General features: G+C 39.7%; 1 protein-coding gene across 5 annotated transcripts in view; it reads left to right on the top strand.

The window, feature by feature from the left end:
- The first annotated feature begins 4,712 nt into the window (after positions 1–4,712).
- The window catches only part of KIF13A (kinesin family member 13A), a 203,206-nt gene continuing 182,139 nt past the window's right edge, over positions 4,713–25,779 (top strand). For 4 of the 5 annotated variants that reach the window (XM_084619468.1, XM_084619471.1, XM_084619469.1 and 1 more), the window contains exons 1-2: positions 4,714–5,249; positions 5,904–5,997. In XM_084619468.1, coding sequence (XP_084475594.1) covers positions 5,195–5,249; positions 5,904–5,997 — 149 coding nt within the window. In that variant the 5' untranslated portion in view covers positions 4,714–5,194. Of the gene's footprint in view, positions 5,250–5,903; positions 5,998–25,779 lie in introns of all 5 variants that reach the window. The other variant, XM_084619470.1, reaches the window with a different exon arrangement.

Below are 25,779 nucleotides of genomic sequence, written 5' to 3' on the forward strand. Positions count from 1 at the left end.
TGCCTGTCCCACTTGTGGATGTGGTATAAACAATAAAACAGGTGGTGAGTATGATGATATACAGTAAAGTAAAAACAACATTGCACAAAATCAGATTTCTCTTTAGAAATTAAACATGAAGAAAAAGAAATGAGGGAGGAATGGACAAGGAAAACTCCTATTCTGGTTTTAGTTTGCATTATCTATTGCGGGGGAATTGCGTCAAGTGCTTACTGTCACAATCCTTTTGAACTACTCCAGCTGTGAAGAGTTTCATATAGTGCTCTGGGCCCAACATTCTTAACACTCAGAAAGAATACTGAAGTTCAATTGTTCTGGACTGGGACTCAGACTTGGGGTCTATTCTTTGCTCTGCCACTGGTCTACTGAATGACCTTGGGCAAATCACTTCCCCTTTCTATACCCTACTTTCCCCATCTGTAAAATGGGGATAATACTGACTCCTTTGTAAAAACACTTTGAGATCTACCTATGGAGAGTACTATAGAAGAGCTAAGTATTACTAAGTTAGTCTTTTCATTAAGTATTTTACTGGAATTGAGAGATTATCAATCAGTCTTTTAAAGAAAGTGTGTGCAGTTGCTGTAAGACTGGTGGTGGTAAAATAATCACATTTCAAAGGTAGGTGGCATATATACTGACCCATAGTCTTCTAGCTTCAGTTGCAATTTTACCCATGTATCATAATTAAAATATCGATGTTTTCAAAAACAGATTTAAGCCAACATGTCCAAAGTTGGATATTTATATTTATGCATCTAAGCTAAACTGGCCTAATTTCTAAATGTGTAGAATAGCTCGAGTTCTGGTTGAAAATTGATGGTCCCTGCAGATGCTCAGCAATTTTGAAAATTGGCCACTTTCATGTAGATGCCTAAATATGGGTTTGAAAAACTTCACCTGATATTTCAAAAAATTGTAGGAGACCCTTATACAAAATAACTAAAGAAAACTATGGCAAAATGTTTAATAGTTGTACAATTTAAGTTATGCTATTAGGATACAAAGAGATATTGTATTAAGTAGTAGTAGCTGGAAATCATTACACTAAAAGGGTGAAATCCTGGTCCCAATGAAGTCTGTGGGAAAAGTCCCCCTCACTTCAGTAGGGCCAGGATTTCATTCCAGATATATGATCAGATTCCAGCTCTAAGAATGGCACACATATCAAACATGTTAAAAGTGTTAAGATTTAAAAGTACTTTCTACATCTGAAGAGAGTGGGCAATAGTATTTTTCAAGATTATGCTAATTATGCTTTGAAATCAGCCATCACAAGGTTCCTAATTAGTGAGCAACATTAGGGCACATAAGTCACTTACATGAATTGCCTTATTCCTCTCTTTGTTCCAGGAATGCAAGAGAGTGTGGGGAAAAATACTACTCTCTCTAACACAGTGGTAGTGACACTGACTTTAGTGGGACAATTTGAGTCATGGATTTTCTGGTTAGTTCTCTCCAAAACATAGGGTGCTGTAGCACTGAGCCAGATACTCAGCTTCCTCCTCATTAAAGGGGAGCTTTGCCACTGAATGTAGGACCAAGCCCTTAAGCATTTAAACTTTAAAAACAGATGGGAAAAGGGGGTTTAATAACTTTAAACACTTTTTATAGTCAACTCAAAAATAGCGTTGGTGTTAAATATTGAAGATATATTAACTAATGATTTAGGGGAATTAAAAATGACCCATTTTTTAAAACTTGAACTCAGTGAATGGTACTCTCCCCTACTGATCCACAATGTTAAAAGGAGACATTCTGATCTGTCAGGTTAACTTAAAAGTAGACATTTTTGAAAGATACCTAAATAAGCAGTCATCAGCCACATTAAACAATGTTTAGGTACATCTATTCTGCATTTGGTCAGAGGACTGACACTTAAGATTTCCCCCACCCCACATTTGGGGCTCATAACACCATTCAACCTGAACTCATTTTAGTCTTAAAGTGTCTCTATAAATATGTTACATGTAGACCCATGATCTTCAAGTCCCCCAGCAGGATTTTTCAGACACAATCAAAATAACTATCAGTAAGAGAGGTGAAAAACATCTAGGCCATCTAACATGTATCTGTGAATTAGGAATTAGAAGCAAAAGGAAAATCTAAAACCCCATCTAAAAGCACTGGACAAAAACCTGTTATCATAAACACTGGTGGTAAATTCAGAGAAATTCCTCTTCAATGGAGATATTGTGGATCCCCACTGATGTACCTGAAAGTAAATTTTGGCTCAGTGTGTAGAACGTCAGGAAGACCACTTGTCTACATCACTCCTCTCAACAATGTTTTACTCTCATTGTGCTAAAGAAAAGTTTATTTGGATAATTTACCATTTGAGTATAAGGAATCACATCTTCTCTTGTCCCTGCAGTGTCAAAAATCTGACTCCCTAGAACACACCCAACAGATTGATTTCACAAATGTTAAAATATAACCTTTTTAAAAAATGTATGAGATGCTGGGCCCACTGAAATATATAAAAGTTTTGACACTGATTTCATTAGAGCTATGATTTCACCCCATGTTTTTACTTATGTTACAAATAAAATCTTCGGTTTTTAAAGGTGGCATTTAAAAACATCTAAATGTACTTTTCACCACACTAAGGGCTTGGCTACACTTGCAGATGTAGAGTGCTGGGCGTTAAACTAGCCTTTGGACACCACAGCAGGGAAAACGCTGCTGTGTGTTTACTTTTTCTCAGATTGGAGGTTGAAGTTAATCAATTTCACTTTCTCAGGCACTAACTCTAACTCAGCATTGCCATGTGTTTGAGTTGCAAAAAGTTGGGGTTTAGTTTGTTTTCATTGGATTTTTTTTAAAATCCAAACAGTTATATTGAGCTTAGATTTTCTTTAAAAGCTTGTTCTTATAAAACCTAAATGTGGGTCAAATTTGGTTTGATAATCTCTTTAAAATCATTAAAATCTTAGCTTTATTATTTACACTACCTTAAAAATTTAAGGCTTAACAACTCTGGCACTGAAGGCACTATACAAATAATAATTATGTCTTTCCAATCAAATTCTCTATTTTAATTTTTTTTGTTTCTTTTAAAATTAAAAAACTGCTCCACATCCTCTCACCACTGCAAACTTTCCCTTTTTTCTGGCTTCTGTGAAATAATGAGATGCAATCAGGGAGGCTGGTGACAGGGCAGCAGGTACAGCAAGATGTTGGTGGAGAAATTGTTGAGAAGATTATTATTCCTAGCAGGCACCAAAATAGTTCTCCCATCAGATAGGCAGAAAAACATCAGGGAGTTCATGGGATGTTGTGCCCCAGATACAGGACATGAGGGCAATCTGGACTCTTGACTCCCAGTGTCTCTTGTGTGTACCTTTTTGTCCTGGAGTGGTATACTATCTTCCCTGTCAGGAGAAGATGGGTGACTGGCATCTGAATTTACTACCAGTAGCAAAAGTAGAAATTTAAAGGATTTCTTATGGCAGCCATGTTTGATGGAGAAATATAAACAGGTATTATGCCAGGAACCAAGCACTGTATCAGCCTGGATCTCACTCAGCTTCCCTCTGCCACTTCCCTCCTCATCCACAACTGCATTCCTGACATTTGTTCCTCTTCAGTGCAGGTCCTGCTTCCAATCAGCCTAACACTTTTAGAAGTCGTTCTTCCTGTTCCTCCAGAGTTTTTCCAAACACAGTCACATCATCCAAATAAATAAACTAATACTTGTAATAGGTTCATGTCTCCCACAACTTTTCTCTATAAGACAGTGGCATGTGGTAGGCACTCCAGATATTCCTGGGGGCATGTGTCCAAACAGAAACCTAAAGGGCAGAGAATGTGGTTTTCTCTCTATCATCTTGTCTCAGGGGGATGAGGGAATATGCACATCAAAGATTCACCATCAAGAACCACTGGCTCCCTAGCAAACAGTTCAAGGCATAGAGTCATGGTGCACTCATCAATCACAGCGCATCTACTTAAGGTAGAGTAGTCTATAATCATCCTTATTTTCCCATTTCTCTTCTGGACCAGCACAATCAGCACATGGACTATGTGGTTTACAAGCAGTGCATGACACCGCGCAGCATCACCTCAAAGAGCGCAATCTTCCTAGAGGGCTCCAAGGGCTCGTGAATCTTGCAGTCTGATGTTATCACAGAACCCTGAGATGGGTGGGCCCTCGAGAGGTCGTCAAGTCTGGTCCTCCGCTTCCTTGGTGCGTCTCCCATGCCACCCGGGGAGCAAGAGCACCTGGGAGCTTTCACCTTTCCTCAAGCAGATGATCCTTCCACTCCTCAGACACTAAGGAGCCCCCAAAGTCAAACCCTGCACGATCCATGAGTGGGGGGCCTGGGGCTTCACGGGGGGACTTTCTGCCTAGGAGAGGTCTGCTCTCCGCTGTCTTCTCCAGGCGCCCCCAGCCACTGCTCTGCTCTGCCACCCTCTGGTCCCACCTCCCCCATTCACCCCGCCGAGCTGCTTATCCCCCTTGGTCCGCACCTCGCCCCCGCTCCCCGCCGCACACCCGCCACGCCGCTTTCCACGCCCTGTTTCACCCGCCCCGGCGGCTGCGCGCGCAGCGCTCGGCTCCCTCCCACCTCGCCCTGCGCGCGCGCCACAGGGGCAAAGTACGGGCAGGCAGCTCTTTGCGATGGCGCTGTTCCCTCTGCGCATGCGCTGAGGGGTCCGGGGCGGGGTACCGCACAGCACTCGGGGCGCGAAAGATATACGCATACCTAGGCGGCGGCGGCGGCGGGGTTACCCTGGGACACTCCTTTCCCCTCCCCCTGCCTCGAGGACACTCGGCTGTTTCCGTGTCTTTCCGGAACAACCTCTTCCCCCCCCCCTCCCCCGCGTTAACCCGCCCGTCTCCTAGGCGGCTGCGGTGTGTTCGGCGAGGCAGCCGCTGGCCGTTGTGGGCGGAAGATGGCGGTCGGGACGGGGAGGCGGCAGCCGCAGCCGCGGCGCAGGGGAGCGGAGCGGCGGGAGCTGTTATGCAAACGAGGCTAGAGGCGGACAGACGCGGAGTCAGACAGGCAGAGGCCGCCCGGGGCTGCTCGGCCGCCGCTCCCGCTCCCCTTCCCCCCTCCCCGCACTGGGGATGGACCTTGGGGCTGCGCCTCGCCGCGGGCAGCGCGGGGCTGGCAGCGACCCGTCCCTGTGAGCGGCCCCCGGGCAGCAGCGGCGGCAGCGCGGAGGGAGCTGGGCGCCGCCGGGGAAGATGTCGGAGATCAAGGTGAAGGTGGCCGTCAGGGTCCGGCCCATGAACCGCAGAGGTAAACCGAGCCGCCGGCTGCCCGCGGGGAGCGCCCGCCGGCCCCCCCCCCGGCTGGGCACCCCCACCGCTGCTTCTCCCCACCGTGGCTGAGCGGGCGCACCCCCGCCCCAGCGCCCGAAGGCGGGTGGGGGTCGGGGGGGGTTGTCAGCGCTCACGGACCCCACAACAATCAATGAGCAAAAGGTCACCCTTCAGGGGTGCGGCTGAAGCGTCCCTTGTCACAGCCGCTGCTCCCGCGGGGGCGGACCCTGCTTTTTCAGACCACTTTGAGCATTCTCCCTTCTCTCTCTCCCCCCCTCCCCCCCGGGTGCACACACCTTCCCTCAGCTGGTGGAGGTCCAGGGTGAGCCTGCGACTCCCCCATCTTCTCCGCAGGGCTGCCTGGAGAACCTCCTCCTAAGGAGGGCAGTTCTCCAAACAGCCCTGGGGATTAGCTAGGGGAGCTTCAGGCTCTGGGGAGAAATACCAAACTCTCCTCCCCCCACACACATACCCCAGTAGTAGTGTGGGGGTAAGGGTTGTTCGGCAAGTAGCTCTGGGGAGACGTTGGGGGAAGCCCAGTTTGGCGGGATGGAGAGGGGTGCACGTGGGTCCCTTCTGTGCACGAGGGGCTATTCTGATAGGTAAAGCCGTCTGGCATGTTCTCTTCTAGAGTTGGAGTTGAACAGCAAATGTATTGTGGAGATGCAAGGGAATCAGACTGTGCTGCACCCTCCCCCTTCAAACATCAAACAGGGAGATAACAGGTACAAATAAAATATCCCTATCCTGAAATCCCTGCCCCACCCTGTCTACTTTGGATTAAGCATGGGCTCAAACAATGAGTTGTTTGTGTGCTTTTTTTAAGAGACAAGCAGCATCTTAATGTTGCCTCCGCTACTTTTGGAAGCTCTTTTAAAAAAAAGTCCAGTAGCCTGATTCTCCTTTCACTTGCAGCTGTGTAAGATGCCAATAACATCAATGAAGTTTTATCAGTGGGAGATCAGAATCAGACCCCAAGTTTCTCTATCCACACCCTGTTAGAGGATTTAGGGGTAATAGCATTACTCTGTTAGAGGCAAAAGATCATTAGTAGTTTCATATATGTTTAAAGATTATTGCTTTCATCAACTGTTAGATGAGATTGATTAGTGGTGGGATGCAAGAAACTGAAAAGTCCATAATATTTTTGGCAGTTTCATTAAGGAGATTCTGTTCACGAGTTGCTGTAACCTTCAGTTTTGATTTGTGGGAACAAAAGTTGTGTCCTGGATTTTAGATGTTGGGGGAGGGATTTTTCAGGGCTTTATTTACCAGATTGCAACATATTTGCATTTGAAAAGTTGTGACGGCTGGATCCCTTATTAATTCTGTGGTGTTCTGTGAAGCAGTGTAAGAGAGTGCACTAAAATAATTTGGAAATCTGGCACTTACTTGTGAAGTCCCTGTAAAGAATACTTTTGGAAATCATCCAAAATACCAATGCACCAGATTGTAAAAATAGAGCAGAGCAGGAAAAGATCTGCCCCCCCACACCCCATTTAGGTGGGGGCATGAGGAGGAGAGCATTGTGTACTGATCTGTTCAGTTACCTGTTAAATGATCTCTGTACTTGGTGCTCTGAATATATTTTTTGCTTAAGAGCAGAACGTTAAGCAAATAATCAGTTATGGCCATTTTCCCATAAGACTGCTTGCACATCTCATAGGCATGGTTTTGTGAAGAAACAGAACTCACTGCTTATGTCCATCTGAATTATTTGAGTTGGTGCTTTTTTGGTAGACATTTTACACTTTCATGATGCTTTACATCTTAAAAATTCTGATACTTCGTATGAGGGTCCACTTACACTAATCCAACTGCAGAATTGGGATGTAATAAATTTTGTGTTCAAGTTTAGCTTTATGCCATTAATCCTTTTGATAACAGTGTAAGGAAGGCCCATCTTGTGGTTTACGCACTGTTTTGGAACTGGGAAGATCTGGGTTCATTTCCTGGTTCTTTGCCAGACTTTCTGTGCAACCTTGGCAGAGTCATGTAATCTCTCTGTGCCTTGGTTCCCATCTGTAAAATGGGAATAATAAATGTTGTCTTGGTCTCTTATTTACTTATTTACTGTTTCTTACTATGTGTGTGTATAGTGCCTAGCACAGTGAAACCCTGATCTTGATTGGAGCCAATGTTCTAAAATGTGTAGGCTTGAAGGAACTTTGGTACTGTAAATTTATTCTCCATACGTATTTCATGATTTTGTACAAAACTAAAGGAAGAAATAAACTGAATATAGTTCTGAAAAAAAGGAAACAAATGTACAAATATACCAGAGTAGAATCAAAGTTTTAGAAATAAATGTTCAAATAAATAAAAAGTCTACAGTAAAAAAAAAAAAAAAAAAACCTGAAAAAACTGTTTCTAAATTACTGGTAATTAACTTAAGGTGGGAATGTTACCCTCTTTGTGAAAATTGTTGCAGATATTTGGGAAGAAGTTACAATGCTACTGTAATATAAGACCACATGTGGTTTGTCTGTATGGGTTTTTTTCTTGCTTTATCGTCTGTTATGTATAGAAATATCTATCCCTTTTTGACCTTGCTTGAATTAGGACCCAATTCTGTCTTGATAACCACATGTGCAGACCCTTGCAGCAGCATGGAATCCCACTGGCATAAATAGGGTTCTTCAACAAACATGGATCTGCCCACCTGTAGCTCAGTGCAGCTTTGGGGTCTTAGTTTATTGTTAATATTTAATTTAGTAGTTTTCTTTGCAAAACTGTGTCTGATTTAGTGCATTGGAAATATCCCTGAAGTGTGTAATGTGCAATGGACTGTGATCAGTTAATATTGATCATTTTTGTTTTGGTCTAAATAAAATTGTAATTCACTGTCTTCCAAATCTGGAATTTATGTATAGCTTTTTCCTGAAGCTTGTTGGATCCTCCTGATGTTTAGCAGAACCACTTAAAATCCGTTAATTTAATATTAAATTATTGGATCATATGGTTTTTTCCCCTCATCTGAATAGTCAATACTGTTGGTACTGGAGGAATTCTTTATATTTTTATGCATTTCCAAAGACATTGTCGATATTAATTTAATCTGAATCATTGCAACAGTGCTGCTTGTATTTGGATTAATTTCATAGCAGAGATAAAGGCACCAAATGGGATTGGGTTTTCTTTGTGTAGCTTGGTTTCATATTTCTGTTACACTATTGCTATAAAGAAAGATCTATTTCCGAATTAGAATTTCACTCGTTGGATTACTGGTTGATCGTTTTACCATTACTTTTGTTTGTAGTTGCATATTAAAGATGAAAAGCTAAATGTCTTACCAAAGTTAACTTTTATGTGGAACGCCTGGGGCACTGGGTGGGGCCTAATTTTGTCATGTTTGCTGGATAGTTCGTTGTGGTGTATGTATTCCCTTTGAGTTCAGTAGGACTACTTTTTACTCATTGTGAGTAAGCACAGCTCAACTGGGCCTGAAGTGTGTGTAATCATTTTCTTTTAATCAGAGTTGTCCATACTTGTGAGAGAAGAGGAGGGGAGAGGCAGTTGAGATAATGTAGGAAATAGTGTTTTAAAAATTTATATTGTTGTGCTGTCATTTAAGCTGGCAAATGTAATATTGGAAAAAATGCTTTATAGTTAAATGAAAGTAAAAGTTTATACTGTGATTCATAATAAGAGCAAGTGGCTTCTACTAAAGGAAGCAGGCAGGCTTGGCTTCCATAATTGCTTTTTCTTAATGGAATTAAGGCCAAGAAATCAGTGATGGCAAAATAGGTTTCAGGACCTCCTAGAGCTGAAGTTTAAAATGCACAGAACAGATTGTGTAAAACAAAATGATCAGACAGAACTTTCGTACACATTTATAATTAAACATGCTGGTACTCATTTCTAGAAGATTAGCTTTTGGGAAACAGTTCTCAGGTGATGAACAGTGGAGCCGTACAAACTTGTCTGTTTCATAAGGGTGGTTGGTTTTATTTTGGAATTATATCTAACGAATATGTCAGCAGAGTTTTTTTAATTTTGTAAACTTTCGGCTTAATCTTCACAAGGGTAGGATTTTTGTGGTTTACACAGGTGAGTAAATATTTTCCCCATTTTACAGGTGAGGATAACAAGGCAGTAGTTGTGACTTGCCTAAGATCACAGTGAGACAGCGGCAGAGTAGTGGGGTAGATCCAACATTTCCTGACTCCAGGTCCCTTGCTCTAACCACCACGTCACATTGCCTTTTAAAAAATTTAATCACAAAAGACACCCCAGTCTAAATTACTTCATTTAGAGAACTGTCCAAAGCAGGCTAGCCTACCTGCCCCCACAAACATATGATTTTCTAATTTTGTATTCAGCAAGGACATCAAAACCTAGAAGAAGTTAACCAACTGCATTTTAGTCTCATTGAGCTAGGGAGAGCTTATTTGGTTCAGTTTTTGACTCGCATCAGGAAGTGAATGTAAAAAGGAACCATTTAACAGGCATCAGTTGCACTCCCTTTAATGTTGGGAAGAACATTGGAATTGGGATCTTTTAGCAGGAAGATCAGGCCTAAGTGTAATTAGTAATAGCTGTAATTGTTTCTTTCTCTTTAACTGATAGCCATACTTTTTTGTGGATGGAGAACAAATCAGGAATACCTTTTGTCTTTCCTCTACGCACAGGCAAGATTACTTGTCCATCTTCAGTTGGAGGAAGGAAATCAGATTCCCTACTAAACTCTTCTCTCTGTATTACTAACGATATGAAACACTGTATCTCAACTAATATTTTGTTAGAAATGGATATTGCCTTTCAGAATTTATAAGCATATTCTGTTACTTTATATCTTCCTAACTAGTTCCATCCTGTTGCCTGAAATAAATGCTGCAATAGCCAGTCGAAGTACCGAGTGATCAGAGACAATTAGGAAATGGAATAAACGTTTCTGAACATGTTGAAAACATTTTGTTTCTGGGTATTTTTGATGAAATTTTTGTCTTGCCTCTGAAATTTTCCAGCTCATTTTGGGAGTATTATAAGCTACTGCTTTGCATTTAGAACTGCTATCCCATTGTAAAGTAATGTAAAATGGACTTTCCTGGAGTTTCCTTTGCATTTGTGCTAGGGTTCTGCTTGCTAATTGGAATAGACTCATCCCTCCCTCCCCATCACTGCCAGTTTCTTTTCTAAAGAATATGAATTTCGAAAAGCAAATCCTGTTTTGATTTCCCTAATGACTCTAGTAGTACACACACTAATCCTCTGTCCTCTTTTTTTATTTACTAAATTATCTGCATCTTGACTAAAATAAGTGAGGAACTAGGGAACCTGCAGAACTGAAATAGTCCTATATAACTGCAGAATCTAGGACTGAAACCAGGGAGATTTGTTGGGAAATTTATTACATTAAAGCATATTCTTGTGCAAATTTATCTTTATTCAAATACTTTCTTTCCAACTTAAGTAAAAGGTTATTAGCATGTGAAACTGAACTTAAATATACTATTTAGATTAGAAAGTGTCCTGGAATTCTTTTTACGGACATCTTAACCTTTTCTGCATGCATTTTGTAAGGTTTCTTATGAATAAACCATCTGCTCTGCCTACTCCCTTGACCTCTTTGTGTTACTTACCAGTTTTTATCAATGGTTAAATCCTGAAAGCATTACTTGAGCAAAACTTTTATTGTAATTGTAGATTGATAAGAGCTATAGAATAATACTGGGTGGTATTTTGTAATGTTTCCTGGCTCCTCTTTAGGAGTTTTGTAGGCCTCTCTGCTTTTTTTAAATGACTGCTTATTACCTTCGAGTCACTAATTTCCTAGCTAGTTAATATTTAAAAACCAATTATTCCATACATTTCTTTCCTAAACAATAATTCTGCTTTTCTTTCTGCTCCTTCCTGTTTCCAGAGGAGGGGGAGATCATGAATCTGTATAAACTTCAGTGGTTGTAGTTTGTTTTGATTTACCACTATTTGGAGCATCAGAGGAGACTGGGAGGAGAAGGTCACTGCTCTGGGGAGTTTGTGTGTGTTGTAACAGTCACTGCTTTAAACTGAAACTTGTCAGAAAGGAGTGTCAAGTGAAATGAGACAGCTGCTAACTCTCCACATGTCTGAAGGAATTATCAACCAGATAGAGGCTTGGATGCATGTGCTCTAAATAATCACCTGCCTGAGGTAGTGGATAGAATAACAGTGACCACTGCCTTTTGTCTATAGGAAATTGTAAAAGTAATCTGACTTTGACCTCTCATAAATTAGTTTTCCTGTTATGCCTCAGTGTTCAGGTTGTGAACTACTAGCTTTGAATCCTCTTCCAAGAAGAGGTGCAGTCGCTTTATGGAATATATATATATGAGGTGGGAAATTGCATTTCAGAACTGTTTCAGCAGCATTTCACTTAGTTTCCTACCTGAATCATGACTAGGTCCTGTTCCAGAAGACTGCTGTTGTCAAATTACACATCATTAAAAATCCTAGAGTTCAGGTTATGGCTATGTGGCAATGCTGTTTCTGAGGTGGCCTGAAGCAGGGTGAATGGGGAAAACTATTGTTCTTTTAATAAGTTTAAAATCCAGACAGCTAGAAGTACCTTGTGCTTGGGTCTATAAATGGCACTGCTGGAGGAAGCTCATGTTAGAGGCTCTTGGAATTATAAGCAAACTTTTCTGAATAGAAGAAATAGTTTGGCTGCATATCAGAACAAGAACAGAAAAGAAGCATTTGAGGGGAAAAAGGATAACCGGTCTTGGTGTTGTCTTGAATGGTTGTTCCCAGTTTTCCAGCCTTCCTTTATATGACCATTGGTGGAAAATTTATAAAGTGAGAGGTCAAAAAAGATGAACGAGTCAAAAGTTTCTCTTGCAGATCTATCATAAAATGTTAGGAACACCCCAGACAATGAAATTTTGAAGTAGTTTGTTAAAGAGATTAGCAACCCTGTAGACATACTTAAATCCTGTGGTTGGTCTGAATGATTATTTTTACAAAGCTGATTATTTTAGCCATATAAATGTTTGTTTTGAGATTAGGATTACTGCTGAATTTTCCTGCTTTAAGAAATGAAATACATATTTTTAAAAGACCTGTAATTTAAAAATAGAGTAATTTTTTTTCTTTCCTAGGTAAAAGTTGATAAGTAGAGGTAGCCTCATTGGTTGCCCTGTCAGTGAGCCTTGCATTTTATGCTTAAAGGTGAGCGAGTAGCTCAAGCTCTCTGCTTATTTGTCCCCTGCCTCTCTGAGCCTGTTAATGGAAGTAATTAGTGCCAGTAATACTGAATAACTAATCACTGCAGGAATGCTGTACAGGCACTATAAAATAACTGAATATTTTTTCTGATCATGCGATTCCTTGTCCTTGTATGTGGGTGTGATTACAGGCTTCAGAATATGATGTCTCTATAGCAAATACAGAACTACAGTATAGTGAAAGACACAATTGTACGCATTCATTAAGCGTGTGAAAGATTAAAGCCAGGGCTGCCGCCGTACAACAATCTGTGCCCTCGTTGGTCAGCTGGGAGTGAACTTGGGACCTCCAGGACAAAAGCACAGGCCTATACCATGTTAACTAAAGGAGTAACTCCATTAGCTGATAGCAGCAGTAATATCTCTTACCCTCTACATAGATTTCAGAGTAACAGCCGTGTTAGTCTGTATTCGCAAAAAGAAAAGGAGTACTTGTGGCATCTTAGAGACTAACCAATTTATTTGAGCATAAGCTTTTGTGAGCTATAGCTCGCTTCATTGCGTCTGATGAAGTGAGCTGTAACTCACGAAAGCTTATGCTCAAATAAATTGGTTAGTCTCTAAGGTGCCACAAGTACTCCTTTTCTTTTTGCTTCTACATAGAGGGAGTAATCAGTAGAAGTAAATAAGATTCACTTAGCCAGCGTGTTAGACATCATACTGTCAGAGGAAGCTTGTCCTGAGAGCCTGAGGTCTACAGACCTTCAAATCCGCTTACAACTTTAGGGACCCCTCCATCGATTGTTGGTGGGTATTGAATTGGGAACTCTTACTGCCAAAAGCACAGGCCTTTACCACTTAATGACTCGAGGAATTAATGAGTTAAGGAGAGAGATGGTGCTAACAAACAGCTTGACGATTGAGCATACAGTAACTGATCAGCGCAAAGGAGTGAGAGAAGCCTGTGCTGGAGAACTATTAGTGGGACTTCTTACACAAGCAGACATATTCTGTATTTCCAGTGCTCGAGAGGGTGCTCCTTTATTCCAGTTCCATTTGGAAGGCAAATGAACCCCCTTCCAATACTGTAGGCCTGGTTCAACTTCGCTAATTCACCTCTCAGTAATTTTGACTCTTGCTATTCTGGTAGGTTTTTTTTTTTTCCCCCATTTAAAACTTGAATATTAAAAACGTAAATATATCTTGATGGAACTTCCTGTTAATTTGATAACAAACATATTATGAGCCAATAAATTCACTTGTAATCAGCCTTAGACTTTTTTCAGCCCGTAATACTGAATGGGACAATAATGATAATTGTTATATAATTAATAATGATATATTGATGGCTTGTGAGGTATACTAGGAGTTAATCTGAAGCTACTGGCTTCACACAGTCACTAACAACTTTTCATCACTATTAAGCTGACTTGGATTTGAACTAATGATCTAGAGATATGGCGTTTATACAGTACTAGTTGAGTTGTAATAGGACAAAGATTAATTCCTAACTTCTTTTGAGTGAAGGTAAATCAAACCTTGAAAGTTATTTAAATGGAGTTCTTTTCATTCAGCAATAGTACTGAGCACTTTCTCTTAAAGACTTCTCAAAGCACTTTATAAACATTAATTAATTAAGCCAGTTGCTTTGGCTGGAATTTTATCTATGTGCACATGTATTCAGAAAAACATTTTTTGAAAATATATTGAATATGCATAATTTCTTTTAATGTAGCGCCTTTCAAAGTAAACATTTACAGCATATAAATGATAGTATATGAACAGTTGCTTTAAAAATCTGTTGCTGTAGGTTGAGTATTTTAATATAATGTATACAAAAATACAACCTTCTCTGTGTGTGTGTCTGTATGCGCACACGCAGATATAGGTTCTGTATGTGTGTGTGTGTGTGTGTGTATGTGTATATATATATATATATATGTATATGTACGCGCGAACATATATAAAAATAAAAAACATGGGTGAACATAGTTTATTGGACAGGTAAGAAACTCCTCTAGAAACTTTAGTTCAAGTAGAATGAAGTAATTACACACTATCGTTTTTTTGGGTGCTTAAGTTTTCTTTTGGTGTCACTAGGTTTTTTTTTTTTTTTTTTTGTTCTGATACATAAACACAAACTTGGATTAAGTGATATTCAAAAGCATCCACTGAAATCAGACACTTTCCCCTCTCCAACTTCTTCATAATTCTGAATAGATTCCTGACATATTTGAGATCTGTTTTATCTGCATGTAGATATGTAAACTAATCTATTTTGCTTAGTATTATGCTGATGAATTGCTGCTGCGTGTCACGTCTTTAAATGAGTAGATAAAGCTTGTGGTTTCATGGATTATCTTTCTGTAGTAATTTAAGAGCAGTGTTTTGCTTTCCATTTTTCCTTCTATTTTTGGAGTCAAAGTGAAATCCTGCACAACATGGTTGATACCCACTTCCTAAAATGAAGCTTACCTTTCAAAATTACTGGGGGGAGGAAATAGCTCACTAGTTCTTAACCTGTGAAGTAAACATTGTTAGACTTAATGTGCATTGACTTGTATCAGATAAATACTCAGTGATAATTTTTGAAATATTCTTTTTTAATTTAGATTTATTTTGGAGAGATTTAGTTGCCTGCAATTAAAAGTGCAACTTTTATGTGGAAATATACTATTTGATTTATTTTACTTCATTTTTCTAAAACACAGTACTTTAATTGATTAATCTTTGTTTTCCCTATGTTTTGCACTCTTTGAGCCCAAATCTTTTGGATTCTGAGCTTTTCATGAACTGTGTTGGTATGCATTGCTATACTCCCTATTGTGCACATGACTGTAAATGAAAAATTATTTCCCCCAAGATTACATGGCAATATAGCTATGTACTAGTATCACTTTGCCTGAATACTAATCCTTTAAAATGATATCCAGTTGTTAATTGAAGACCTACATTTTTGTTTTTAAATAATAAAATACTCAATTAAAAGAGACTTGGACAAATACCAGAAACATTTACTTTCCAAAACCTGACAAAATTCAATTAATGAATTCACTGACTAGCATATTTTTACAGCCAGAGGAACTAAGTCTGACCTTCTGCAAAACACAGATCATAGTTTTACCCATGAAATTAGCTAGCACTATGTTTTACATTTCGTAAACTGTTCTACAGTGAGGATAAAATGTGACTTCATACCATCTCTTGGACCTTCCTTTGCTGGAAAGCCTTTTTTGTTTAAGATGATAAACTGTATTTGAGAATAGAAGGTATGGTAGCTATATGTTGCAATGTTCCTTTATAAAAGGTGATTTCATGAGTGTTCTCTCTCCTTTTAAAAAGTTGTGTAATATGGCTTAATTGGCCTTTAAGCATTTCATTGTTGTGAGTAAAGATTTCAGCTTCCTCTTGACAGTTTAGCTTTTAGATAACTGCCTTAATTTATACATTAAGTGAGTTAGGGTAATTATGAAGATAGAAAAGTTCTTTTAGACTATAGAGTCTATCACCTTTCCTAAATTCTCTGCAAGTGCAGTTCCTTTATGGGAGTATAGGAGTGTATTAAACTTATACAACATTTGATCTTGGCCACCATGAGGAATGTAATTGTTAATTTTCAAAGTTTATGCCAAACAGTCTCTGCGAAAGCTGTCAGTTTTTTGCAAGTGCAAGTTAGGCTTTGTCTACACTGGCAAGTGAAAGGCAAAACTTCCGTCCTTCAGAGGTGTTTAAAAAAAAAAAACAAAGACGCACAGGAAGACAAAAGTTTTGCCGACAACAAGCGCTGATGTGAACAGCTCTTTGTCGGCAGGAGCGCTCTCCTGCTGGCAAAGAGCTACACTGCATATCTTTTAGCGGCACTGCTGTAGTGGCACAGCCGTGTTGCTAAAAGCTGCATAGTGTGGACACAGCTTCAGTCTTACCAAAAGCACTTTAAACTGACCTGTTATGTCCCCTCAAGAAGATAGATGCCTTAAAGTTTTCATAGGGTTTTACAATTTTGAGAACTAAGTTTTTACACTTAAACTCTAACAGATCAGTATTTTCAACCATGCCCTATTTCCTCTGAGTTAATTGAGGCCCCACAAGTGACTGTTGCTTCCCTGCTCACTTTTGCTCAAAAATGGAATGTAAACGTAAGACCTCTCTGCAGAATAGAATTTGAAATAGGATGTTATCCTAGAGCATAACTTATGTTGCCAGTTGCTTCTGATTTCCTCGCTTACCTTGCACAAATGCTCCCAAGTAAACTATATTCCTACCATCTATTTGGCTCCTTCTGTTAAGAAAAATGACTTTGAATACAAATTTTAGGAATTTTTTGTTACCTCTTATTTTTAAATTCTTATCTATTTAGGTTTTAAATTTAAAGGAATGCTGTTGTACTTTCGTTCCAAATATTAATGTTTGTGTGAATATTTTTAAAAAACCTAATAACAAATGTATTTTTGAACTTGAATGGAAAATTTGTTTTGGATTTAAATGTAACCTTACTGTTGTTGCTACCCAAACATTGCAACATTGGGTTAACTGGAAGAAACAGTGGAACTGCATATAAACGAGTTAATACACCTCCTCTATTTTTCATTGTCCAAACTGAGTGAAATGCAAAAAGTTAAAAGCACAATCAGTAAAAAGTAAATTGGACACAAGGTTGTCTATGAAGAACCCCTTACAGGACTCAGAGCATTATTTCTATTTTCTAAATTGTTAGTGCTAGCATTTTTCTTGAAATCACCATGATCAACACAGGTTGTTCTTGATTTAATAGTAATTTTAAGTGAATAATAACACTTGATGCATGTGTTATACATATTTTATATCCCATTGCAAAGTTGTTGTTTTGGAATATTAATTTCCTATTAAGACAACTTACTTTTAGGGATCATGATATGTCTTTGCTTCTGAAAGTTTTAAAAAATCAAACTAAATGTAAACCAAGCATGTTCAAATAACTCATATAGAATTATAAAAGAAACTGACCAATGAAAATAGGTGCTGAGATGTAGTGATATCCTCTATTTAATGTGGCCGACAATATCTGACAGTAGGAGTTTTCTTTTCAGGGTGATTTAAAAATAAAAATGTGGCTCATAATAGTTACATGGTGAACTACCTAAATATAGCCTTATTTCTGTTATTTGAAGAATATTTATAGGGCACTCTTGCAGTTTTTAAAAATCAAATCAGATCAAATCAATTAATGTGATTTATTTCTATGCTTGTGGCCTGGTTTCTTTTGTGGAAATGTTGCCTAAAGGATATATGTTTGATTGTAATAATGGCCTGTATAACAGCCTCTCTAATTCTGCATCATCTGATGGTATTTTCTATGGCAAGTATGATGATTCTGTGCCAAATTGTTATGTAGTTTGTGGCGTTTCATGATGTTGACTACATTCTGCATTACTTCTATGCCCCAAACTCTTGTTTTCTTCGTACAGAGCCTTGTGTATGCGAGAAATACAGGATTAGTTCCACTGCATGGCTACACATAAGTGCGGCCTGAAAAATGCTAGAGATTTTGAAAATATCTTCTCTTTGTTTACTTGTGTGTCCCCCAAACCATAGCCATTTAACATCAAGTACATCACCTACTTGCTTTAACATCAACAGAATGTTTGCACTTTGTCTCACCCCCTTTATTTAATTTCCTTCAAAGGAGGTGGATGGCTCTGGCATCCAAAAATGTGCCTGCTTCTGTTTTAAGTAACAATGGATTTTAATTTCGGATTAATCTTGTTGACTGAAAAGTTTCTAAATTGCTTGTCTTCCATTGGAAGTTGGGAGGATACACATTTATTTTAAAGACTGAAACACACTGTTTAACTTTTGCCCTTCTCCTGGTCTTGTCCTTTTTTAGCCCCCCTTTTACACGTAGCTTTCTTCCTTCTGACTCTTTGCCACACTCTTCCTTGTGCTTTTGAAGATGCTATTTAACTCCTATTATGAAATCTCCAAAAATGTCAGTTTGGGAACGTTAAGGGAAGAGATTAAGTACTGCTGGCAATTCTTAGTGCTCTTCCTTTGTGGATTGTAAATTGATAACCTGGAAGCTTTTGATTTAAAGTAGTCTCTAGTGCAGTCAGTGTAACAGGCATGTGCCTGTTGCCTTAGCCAAGTTGTTCTGTCATGCTAGTAACTCACCTGAAACCACTTTCTGACTCTTTCTTTCCTATCCTCAACTTTGCACACTAACTGAAAATTTCTCTACTGCTGGGAAGCTGGTCACGGCTGTCAACCATATATCATTGTAAGATGAACCTTTCAGTGGTCGGCTAGCCTATTGTTTGTTGTGTCTTCTATTGAAGATAAAAGTATAACTTTGTTTTCAAATGCCATTGCGTACATGTGTAAAATAACATTATATGAGAGTGTCAGCTTTTGAAGAGAGAAAACTATAAGCTGATTTTAAAAAAGTGATGAGAATATCTAGGTAGATTTCAAAAATCCTCCTCTTTCCACACATGTAGGGTGTGGTTGCTTGTGCCATTGTGGAAAGATCAAAACAGTGACTTTCTTCATGTCTTTAGAATTACTGAAAATTATGAACTCTGAATAGAAGGGTCCGTGTAGATTGAGATATCTTTTGAGTGAAGGGTTGGTTACTGACTACATTGCTGACTGCTTTTTGTTCATGTTTAAAATGTTACCTTCATTTTAAAAAAAATGAAATGTTAAGCTCTACAGCATGTCAATTATTTTAAATCAAGCTCTGGAATAATTCAGTGTTCTCTACTTGCCACTGTTTTAAAAATGCATTTAATTTAGTCATTTTCCCCCAGTTTTTTTTATATAACATTCCACATTTGTCACAATACATAGCAAGTAAATCAAAATGTGCTCTAGCAAATAAATAAATAGAGATATTTTGAAAACAGATACACTAAAGTGCTTGACTGGCTTGTAAAAGTATGTCAAACTTCTGCTTCTGAGTGAAAGCATTATAGAATTTAGGCCTGATCTCAGGGTGGATTGATTTAAATGAAGGTGATTTAAATCAGCATGTAAATCAAGTGGAAAGCCTTGGTTTTAAATAATTGATTTTAATTAACTTTTCCATTTGAACTCCAGTTATTTTCTAAAGAGAGGTGCATTCTCATTGGTTGACATAACCATTCAACATGTTGATTTACAACTAAATAGAGCCTTTACCCTAGATTTGGTACATCTTTATGCTACTTAGGAAGGTACATTTATTGAAACAATTTATATAGTTAATATCAGATTCTTCTTAAGTGTACATTTTTAGTACATTAGAAAATGGTGAATGATATTGCTTATTTACTAGATCGGGGTTCTCAACCTTTTTCTTTCAGGGGCCCCCCCCCATGCTATAAAAACTCCACATCCCACCTGTTTCACAACAACTGTTTTCTACATATAAAAGCTAGGACTGGCATTAAGGGGTAGCAAGCAGGGCAATTGCCCAGGGCACCCCACGAAGCTAAGTTGATCAGGCTTCTGCTTCAGCCCCAGGTGGTGGGCTCAGGGCCCTGGGCTTCAGCCCTGCACAGCAGGGCTTAGGCTTTCTGCCCTGGGCCCCAGAGAGTCTAAAACTGGTTCTGCTTGGTGGACCCCCTGAAACCTGTTCCTGGGCCCCTGGACCCCTGTTTGAGAACTACTGCATTAGATAAAGGTACTGGGCAGATCAGTGTATTTCCATAATCTGGACAGTAGGTTTCCATTGCGGGTAAGATGACCGGGCCGGGCCACCTGTCACTAATTTAGTGGGACAGTCCCAAAATGTACATTTCAAGTCCTGGTCCCAGACTGAATGACTCTGGGACAGCATTTGTCCTGGATTCCCTGTGGCACTGCTTTGTACCTGCCTGAGGCTCTGAAGTGGTGCCAGGCTCTGACTTCGCCATGAGGCCCCGCCCCCTGCTCCTCCTCCTGTCAATGACCCCGCCTCTGAGGCTTATAGTTAAGGCTGTGAGTCTGTCACGGAAGTCATGCCCAATGGAAGCTTCGGCAGCCGTTGCTTGTGGCGGAAGGAGCAGAGCCCCTGCCTCCGCCGCCGAGGAGATGCAGGGACAACTAATTAGGTAGGAAGCCCTGCCAACCCCTCTATCACCAGCATCGGTCCCAGACTGTGCGCTGCAGCCTGACACCTCTGCCTCCTCAGCACCAGCAGAGGTCCTGGGCCACCTCCCCCACCACCCGCAATGCCCCGGACCACTCCTCCCTGCCCAAGTTTTAGTCAAGGTGCGTATTTTTGGGTGAATTTTTGTTTACAGCCCGTGACCTGTCTATGACTTTATTAAAAAAAAAATACCCATGACTAAAATGTAGCCTTACTTATAGTACCTGGTATTCGTCATCGTTGTCTGCGATCCCTTGAGGTCAAGGATGATCTGTTTCACACGTTTGACTTTTTTTGAGTTCTTCGGTGACTGAGGAGTCCATCATTGAGCCCCAGGCTTGTTGGTAGACATTGCAGATGATGATAGAAGTCAGGGTTGGGCCACGATTGCTGCATGACAGTCTATCCTTTCTTTTCTGGTGTTTTTTTGTGACCAGGGCAAGGATATTTTCCTCAAAAGTGGATGTTCCTTCTCTGACAAGTCTTTGCCAGTTATCACTATCCTGGGCTACTGTCTCCCAGTGTGTGGTGTTGATGCTACATCTCTTGATGTTTATCTTGAGGATGTATTTTAAAGCATTTCTTTTGGCTTCCCCATTTCCTTTCTCCTTTGGTGAGTTTGGTGTACAGCAATTGTTTTGGTAAGCGTACATCAGACTTGCACACACAGTGCCAGCTCCACCTCAGCAAGTGATGGATAATCAGGGCCTTATCGCAGAAGATGTTGGCCTCTGTGAGGACACTGAGATTAATGCGGTGATCCTCTCACTTTGTTGAGGATCGTTCGAAGAAAGTGCAGGTGCTTGCATTCCATGTTTTTCAGGTGTTTTCTATAGGTCACCCAAGTCTCACAAGCATAGAGGAGAGTTGGGATTACCTCTGCTTTATAAACTAAGTCTAGTGTGTGTTCTGGTGTTTTGATTGTTGAGCACCTGGTGAGGGTCTGCCGAAGTCAAGGCTGGCCCAGGGGATTCTGTACTCAATCTCAACGTCTGTGTCTGCCCTCTGTGAGAGATGGCTGCCAAAATAGGCCAAGTATTCCACATTTTCCGGTTCTCTGTCAGTGTCGATCTTCCTTGCTGGGATTCATGACTGACTGGGAGCTGGCTGGTGGAGAACTTTTGTTTTGCCAATGTTCAGAGTTAGCCCTAGGCTTTTGTAAGTTTCAGAGAAGCAATTAAGGGCTGTTTGTAGATCCTCCTTTGAGTGTGCAACTACACCACAATCATCTGCATGCTAGAGTTTGGTTAGTGTTGCCGGTATTACTTTAGTTCTGGCACGGAGACAAAGTTTTTGAAGAGGTTGCCATCAGTCCGATATTGGATTCTAATGTCTTTTGGTAGACTGTCTTGGGTTAACATTTTCATAGCTGCTAAGAAAATGGAGAGAAAAGGGTAGGTATCAGTACACAACCTTGTTTTACGCTGGTTGGGATGACAAAAGGTTCAGAGGTAGAGCCACTGCACAGGATGGAAGCAGTCATCTGGTCATGGAAGAGTCTTACAATGGTGATGGATTTGCTTGGGCAGCCAAACTTTGACATGATTTTCAACAGAGCCTCACAGTTGACAGTCGAAGGCTTTGGTCAGATTGATAAAGGCCATACATAGTTCCTGGTGTTGTACCTGGTATATTCTCCCTGTGAAGGTATTTATACACCATAATCAAGATACCTTTTAGTTTTCTTTTTGACAAACTGAACAGATTGGTCTCTTTTAGTATAAGGCATTTTCCCCTCATGAATCTTTTCTGCACTCTTCAGTTTTTCAGCATCATTTTTAAAATGGATCGGTCTCACCAATGCCATACACAGGGGGTAAACTTAACCCTGTAATCCTACTCACTAGGATTTGTTGTTTATATATTCTGGGATTGCACTGGCCCCTTTTTGTGACAGCATCACACTGGAAGATCTTATTCCGTTGCTAGTCCACTATGACTCCTAAATTTATTGGCTGCAATACAGTCTCCCATTCTGTAGATACAATCTGCCTTCTTTGTTCCTAGCTAAATAACCTTGCATTTGTTCGTACAGAGGATTGAGCGCTTTGGCTGTTAGGCCAAAGTAATTTGACCCATGTTCAACTTCAAAAAATTTAATAGTACATTGATCCTCATGTTTGGATTGATTATATGCAATAAATTCTTTAAAATAAACAATGCAATGGGATTTAAGAATATAAAGATACTGATTCAAACTTTTACCGTTAAATTATTACTGCCTTTGAATGTTTCTTGTTCATCTTCATGTACCAGCCCAAAGAAATAAGTTGGAACAAACAAACCCATCAGATGAGGACAGAAAAAAAAACCTTGTGATGTCACCCATCCTTTTCCCCTTCATAGGCGCTTGCTAGTTTTCACTCCCAAATGTGTATTCTTTAGAAGATGGAAGATGTAACATTTTACTGGTATCCAGAAGTTATCTGTTTAACCATCTTAGGGGATGTTTTAGGCCAGGTTTAATTTCTTTCCCTACTTTATTCTGGGTTTCAGATAAATTCTGGATCAAATAAATAGGGTTAGTAATTCAATTGCGTATCAGTAGTTCCCATTAGGAAAGTGGTTCTCAATCGATTTACCGTTGTGGGCTGCGTCCAATACTACTAGTATAGCCTTGAGGATGTCACATAGGCCGCAGTTCTGTGGTGACTGGGCCGCAGGTTGAGAACCACTGCATTAGTTATTCCCCCTTCAATACATAACATAGGACATTAGCAAATTTTTACAGCGTGGTTGCAAGCTGTGATTTCCTTGTAAATTTTTCTTGATGGCCCCAAAGAAGCACTGATTCTATGGAAAATCCTCATCAAAGAAGTAAAAGGAGGTGACTGAGTGTCAGTGTGTTAGCTGGCAGTTCCATTCATGTTTGGCCTTGTGCATAGGATTCAAACTTGCATATTACACTTGGAATCAGCATCCATGGTCTTCCTACTTGAGTGTGATGGACAAAGCCAAGCAAAGTGGGATTCTGTGCATCTTGTGCAAAAGAGTAGGTGTGGCCAAAGCTAGATCAATATGGGGAAGTATTTCACTTATTTGTGTGAAGTCTGGCTTGGTGCTAGAGCCTCAAGAAGACGCTCTAAAAAGGCTTTTTAGGCTGGATAGTGCAGTCTGAGCTACTCCTGTCATCCTGGCTTTCATGGCAACTTCAGAGGATTGTGGAAAGAAAAAGTACATTCTTTTATTGCTATCCTAGTGGAGTCTGACTACTGGATTAGTTGTTTGTGCACAAATTTTGCTTTCATAGGTACAGAATGCATCAGTTCCCATTCTAAGAAAAGATGTTTCATGATAATGGCTGCACATATCTTTTTCTAATAGTTTTAAATCTAGAAACTGTATCTTCCTTTCTGAAGGCAGATTCTGGCTTCATTTACTAGCGTGCCCTGTTTATTAAAACCAAAGACTACTTGGAAGAGAATTTAAAGTGCTAAAACTAATGAGAATAGCATGTGTTAGGGTGTGCCATTTGCATGTTTCTCTTTACAGTAGAACAGAGATGTAAAATTAATATTGAGCTGTGTGATTACAATTGGTGTATGTGTTAACAGAATGAAAATCTATAAGCTGTGTGTTCTACAGCAGTAACAATCACTCTTTGAAACATGCAGAATACGGTAGAAAATAAGGGTCAGATGACGTCCGTTTTTATTAAAAGATAAAATCAATATCACTTGTTTTCTGTTAAGTCTTCAAAATTGCTTTAGTTACCCATTCAGTGAAAGCAATGAGTAAAAAATCCAGAAAATTGTGATAAGCTGAATGTTTTCGACTACTCGAGGGCCAAATCTTGCAGAGTTCACTTCAGGCTGTGGGATTTTTCTGTTGGCATACAGGTCTGGCTAATGTTGTAGTAATTTAATACTGAGGGAGTGCTTTGGGCAGTTACCCGATAAGGGGAGCTGCTGTCAATAGGCTATGTATAGCTGTTGGCTTCCCCCTCCCTCCCCAATATTACTGTGTATTTTCCAAGAACAAATCCAAAAGGCTCTAAGGTGCCACAAGTACTCCTGTTCGTTTTTTTTTTTTTTTTAGTAAGAACTCAGTCCTGCAAAGTGCTGAGTGCTTCTTTGAAGGTGCTAATCACTCTCAATTTCCACTGAAGTCATGTCTGACTTTATGGAACTAACTGGCTCCAGGGAGGGCTAGGTCTGACCTTCCCTTCTTTGCTGCAGAGTCTATGAAGTGAGAGGGAGGTGAGAGGGGAAATTTTGTGCACTGTGAATGGTACAGAGGAATCCTGTCCTCTTTGAAAAGAAAAAGCTAAAGAGCAGAGCTAAAAATAAAATAAAAATAAAAGAGCTAAAATTTGAGATGGGTGTATACAGTAAAAAGCACTACTCACTGTGAGTATACTCTGCCTTTTTTTTTTTTTCAAGCTTACGTTTGACATTCCTGAGCCTCTTATTGGAGGTGGCCGCTTTTCTGAATAGCTGTCATTTGTGATGCTAACAATACGTGAACTCACTGTAAGAGATTGACCAATTCTGCTACCCTTATTGATATTGAGTACTATTCAGATACAGCTCAGTGGGACTAGTCCTGCATACATCTTTGCAGAGTGGGGCCTACGGTTTTACTGAAAGTGAGCTGGGCTGAGAGAACTGCACTCCGAATTAGTGTACATCTTACTTTAATAATAATAACAATTAATAATATAATAAAATTAATAGTAGGGTGGATACAAATCATTGATTTTAAAAAAATTAAAAAATCTAATTTTTAATTTAAATTGGATTTTTTAAAATTTTCCCCTCAAAAAGCATATTTAAAGATAGTTTTAATTAAGATACATTATAGCTCAAAGAGATCTCATCCTGGAATAGGGATTATAAATTTTAATTCTATAGTATGAGACCATATATTCATGTAATGTTTAAGAAAAGTTTTGTAAATGAGTTCCAATAGTTCATGGATTAGGGACCGAATTTTATGGGGTTCAAGGGGCTTCTGTATAGATTATTTAGGTTAATCTTTCTCTCAGTGCTCAGTCTAGAAGATACCATCAGAGTTGTTTAGTTTTGCAGTTCTCAAACTGTGGATTTGTGTCTCCAGAGATAACATGCTTGTTAACAGCAAAAATTAAAAATAAATAAATATATATATATATATATATATATGGAGAGAGAGAGAGAGAGAGGTGAGAAATTTGTGTACACAGAGTCAATCCCTTACCTCTCGCTAAAAGTGCAAAGTTTCAAAAAGTTCAATGAACAGAAGATTGTTGGGGGTGGAATAGATCTGGACAAGGAGAAGAAGTCTGGAGACAAATG

This window comes from Lepidochelys olivacea (assembly GCF_965140295.1).
Source record: "Lepidochelys olivacea isolate rLepOli2 genome assembly, chromosome: 2".
Classification (NCBI taxonomy): domain Eukaryota; kingdom Metazoa; phylum Chordata; order Testudines; family Cheloniidae; genus Lepidochelys; species Lepidochelys olivacea.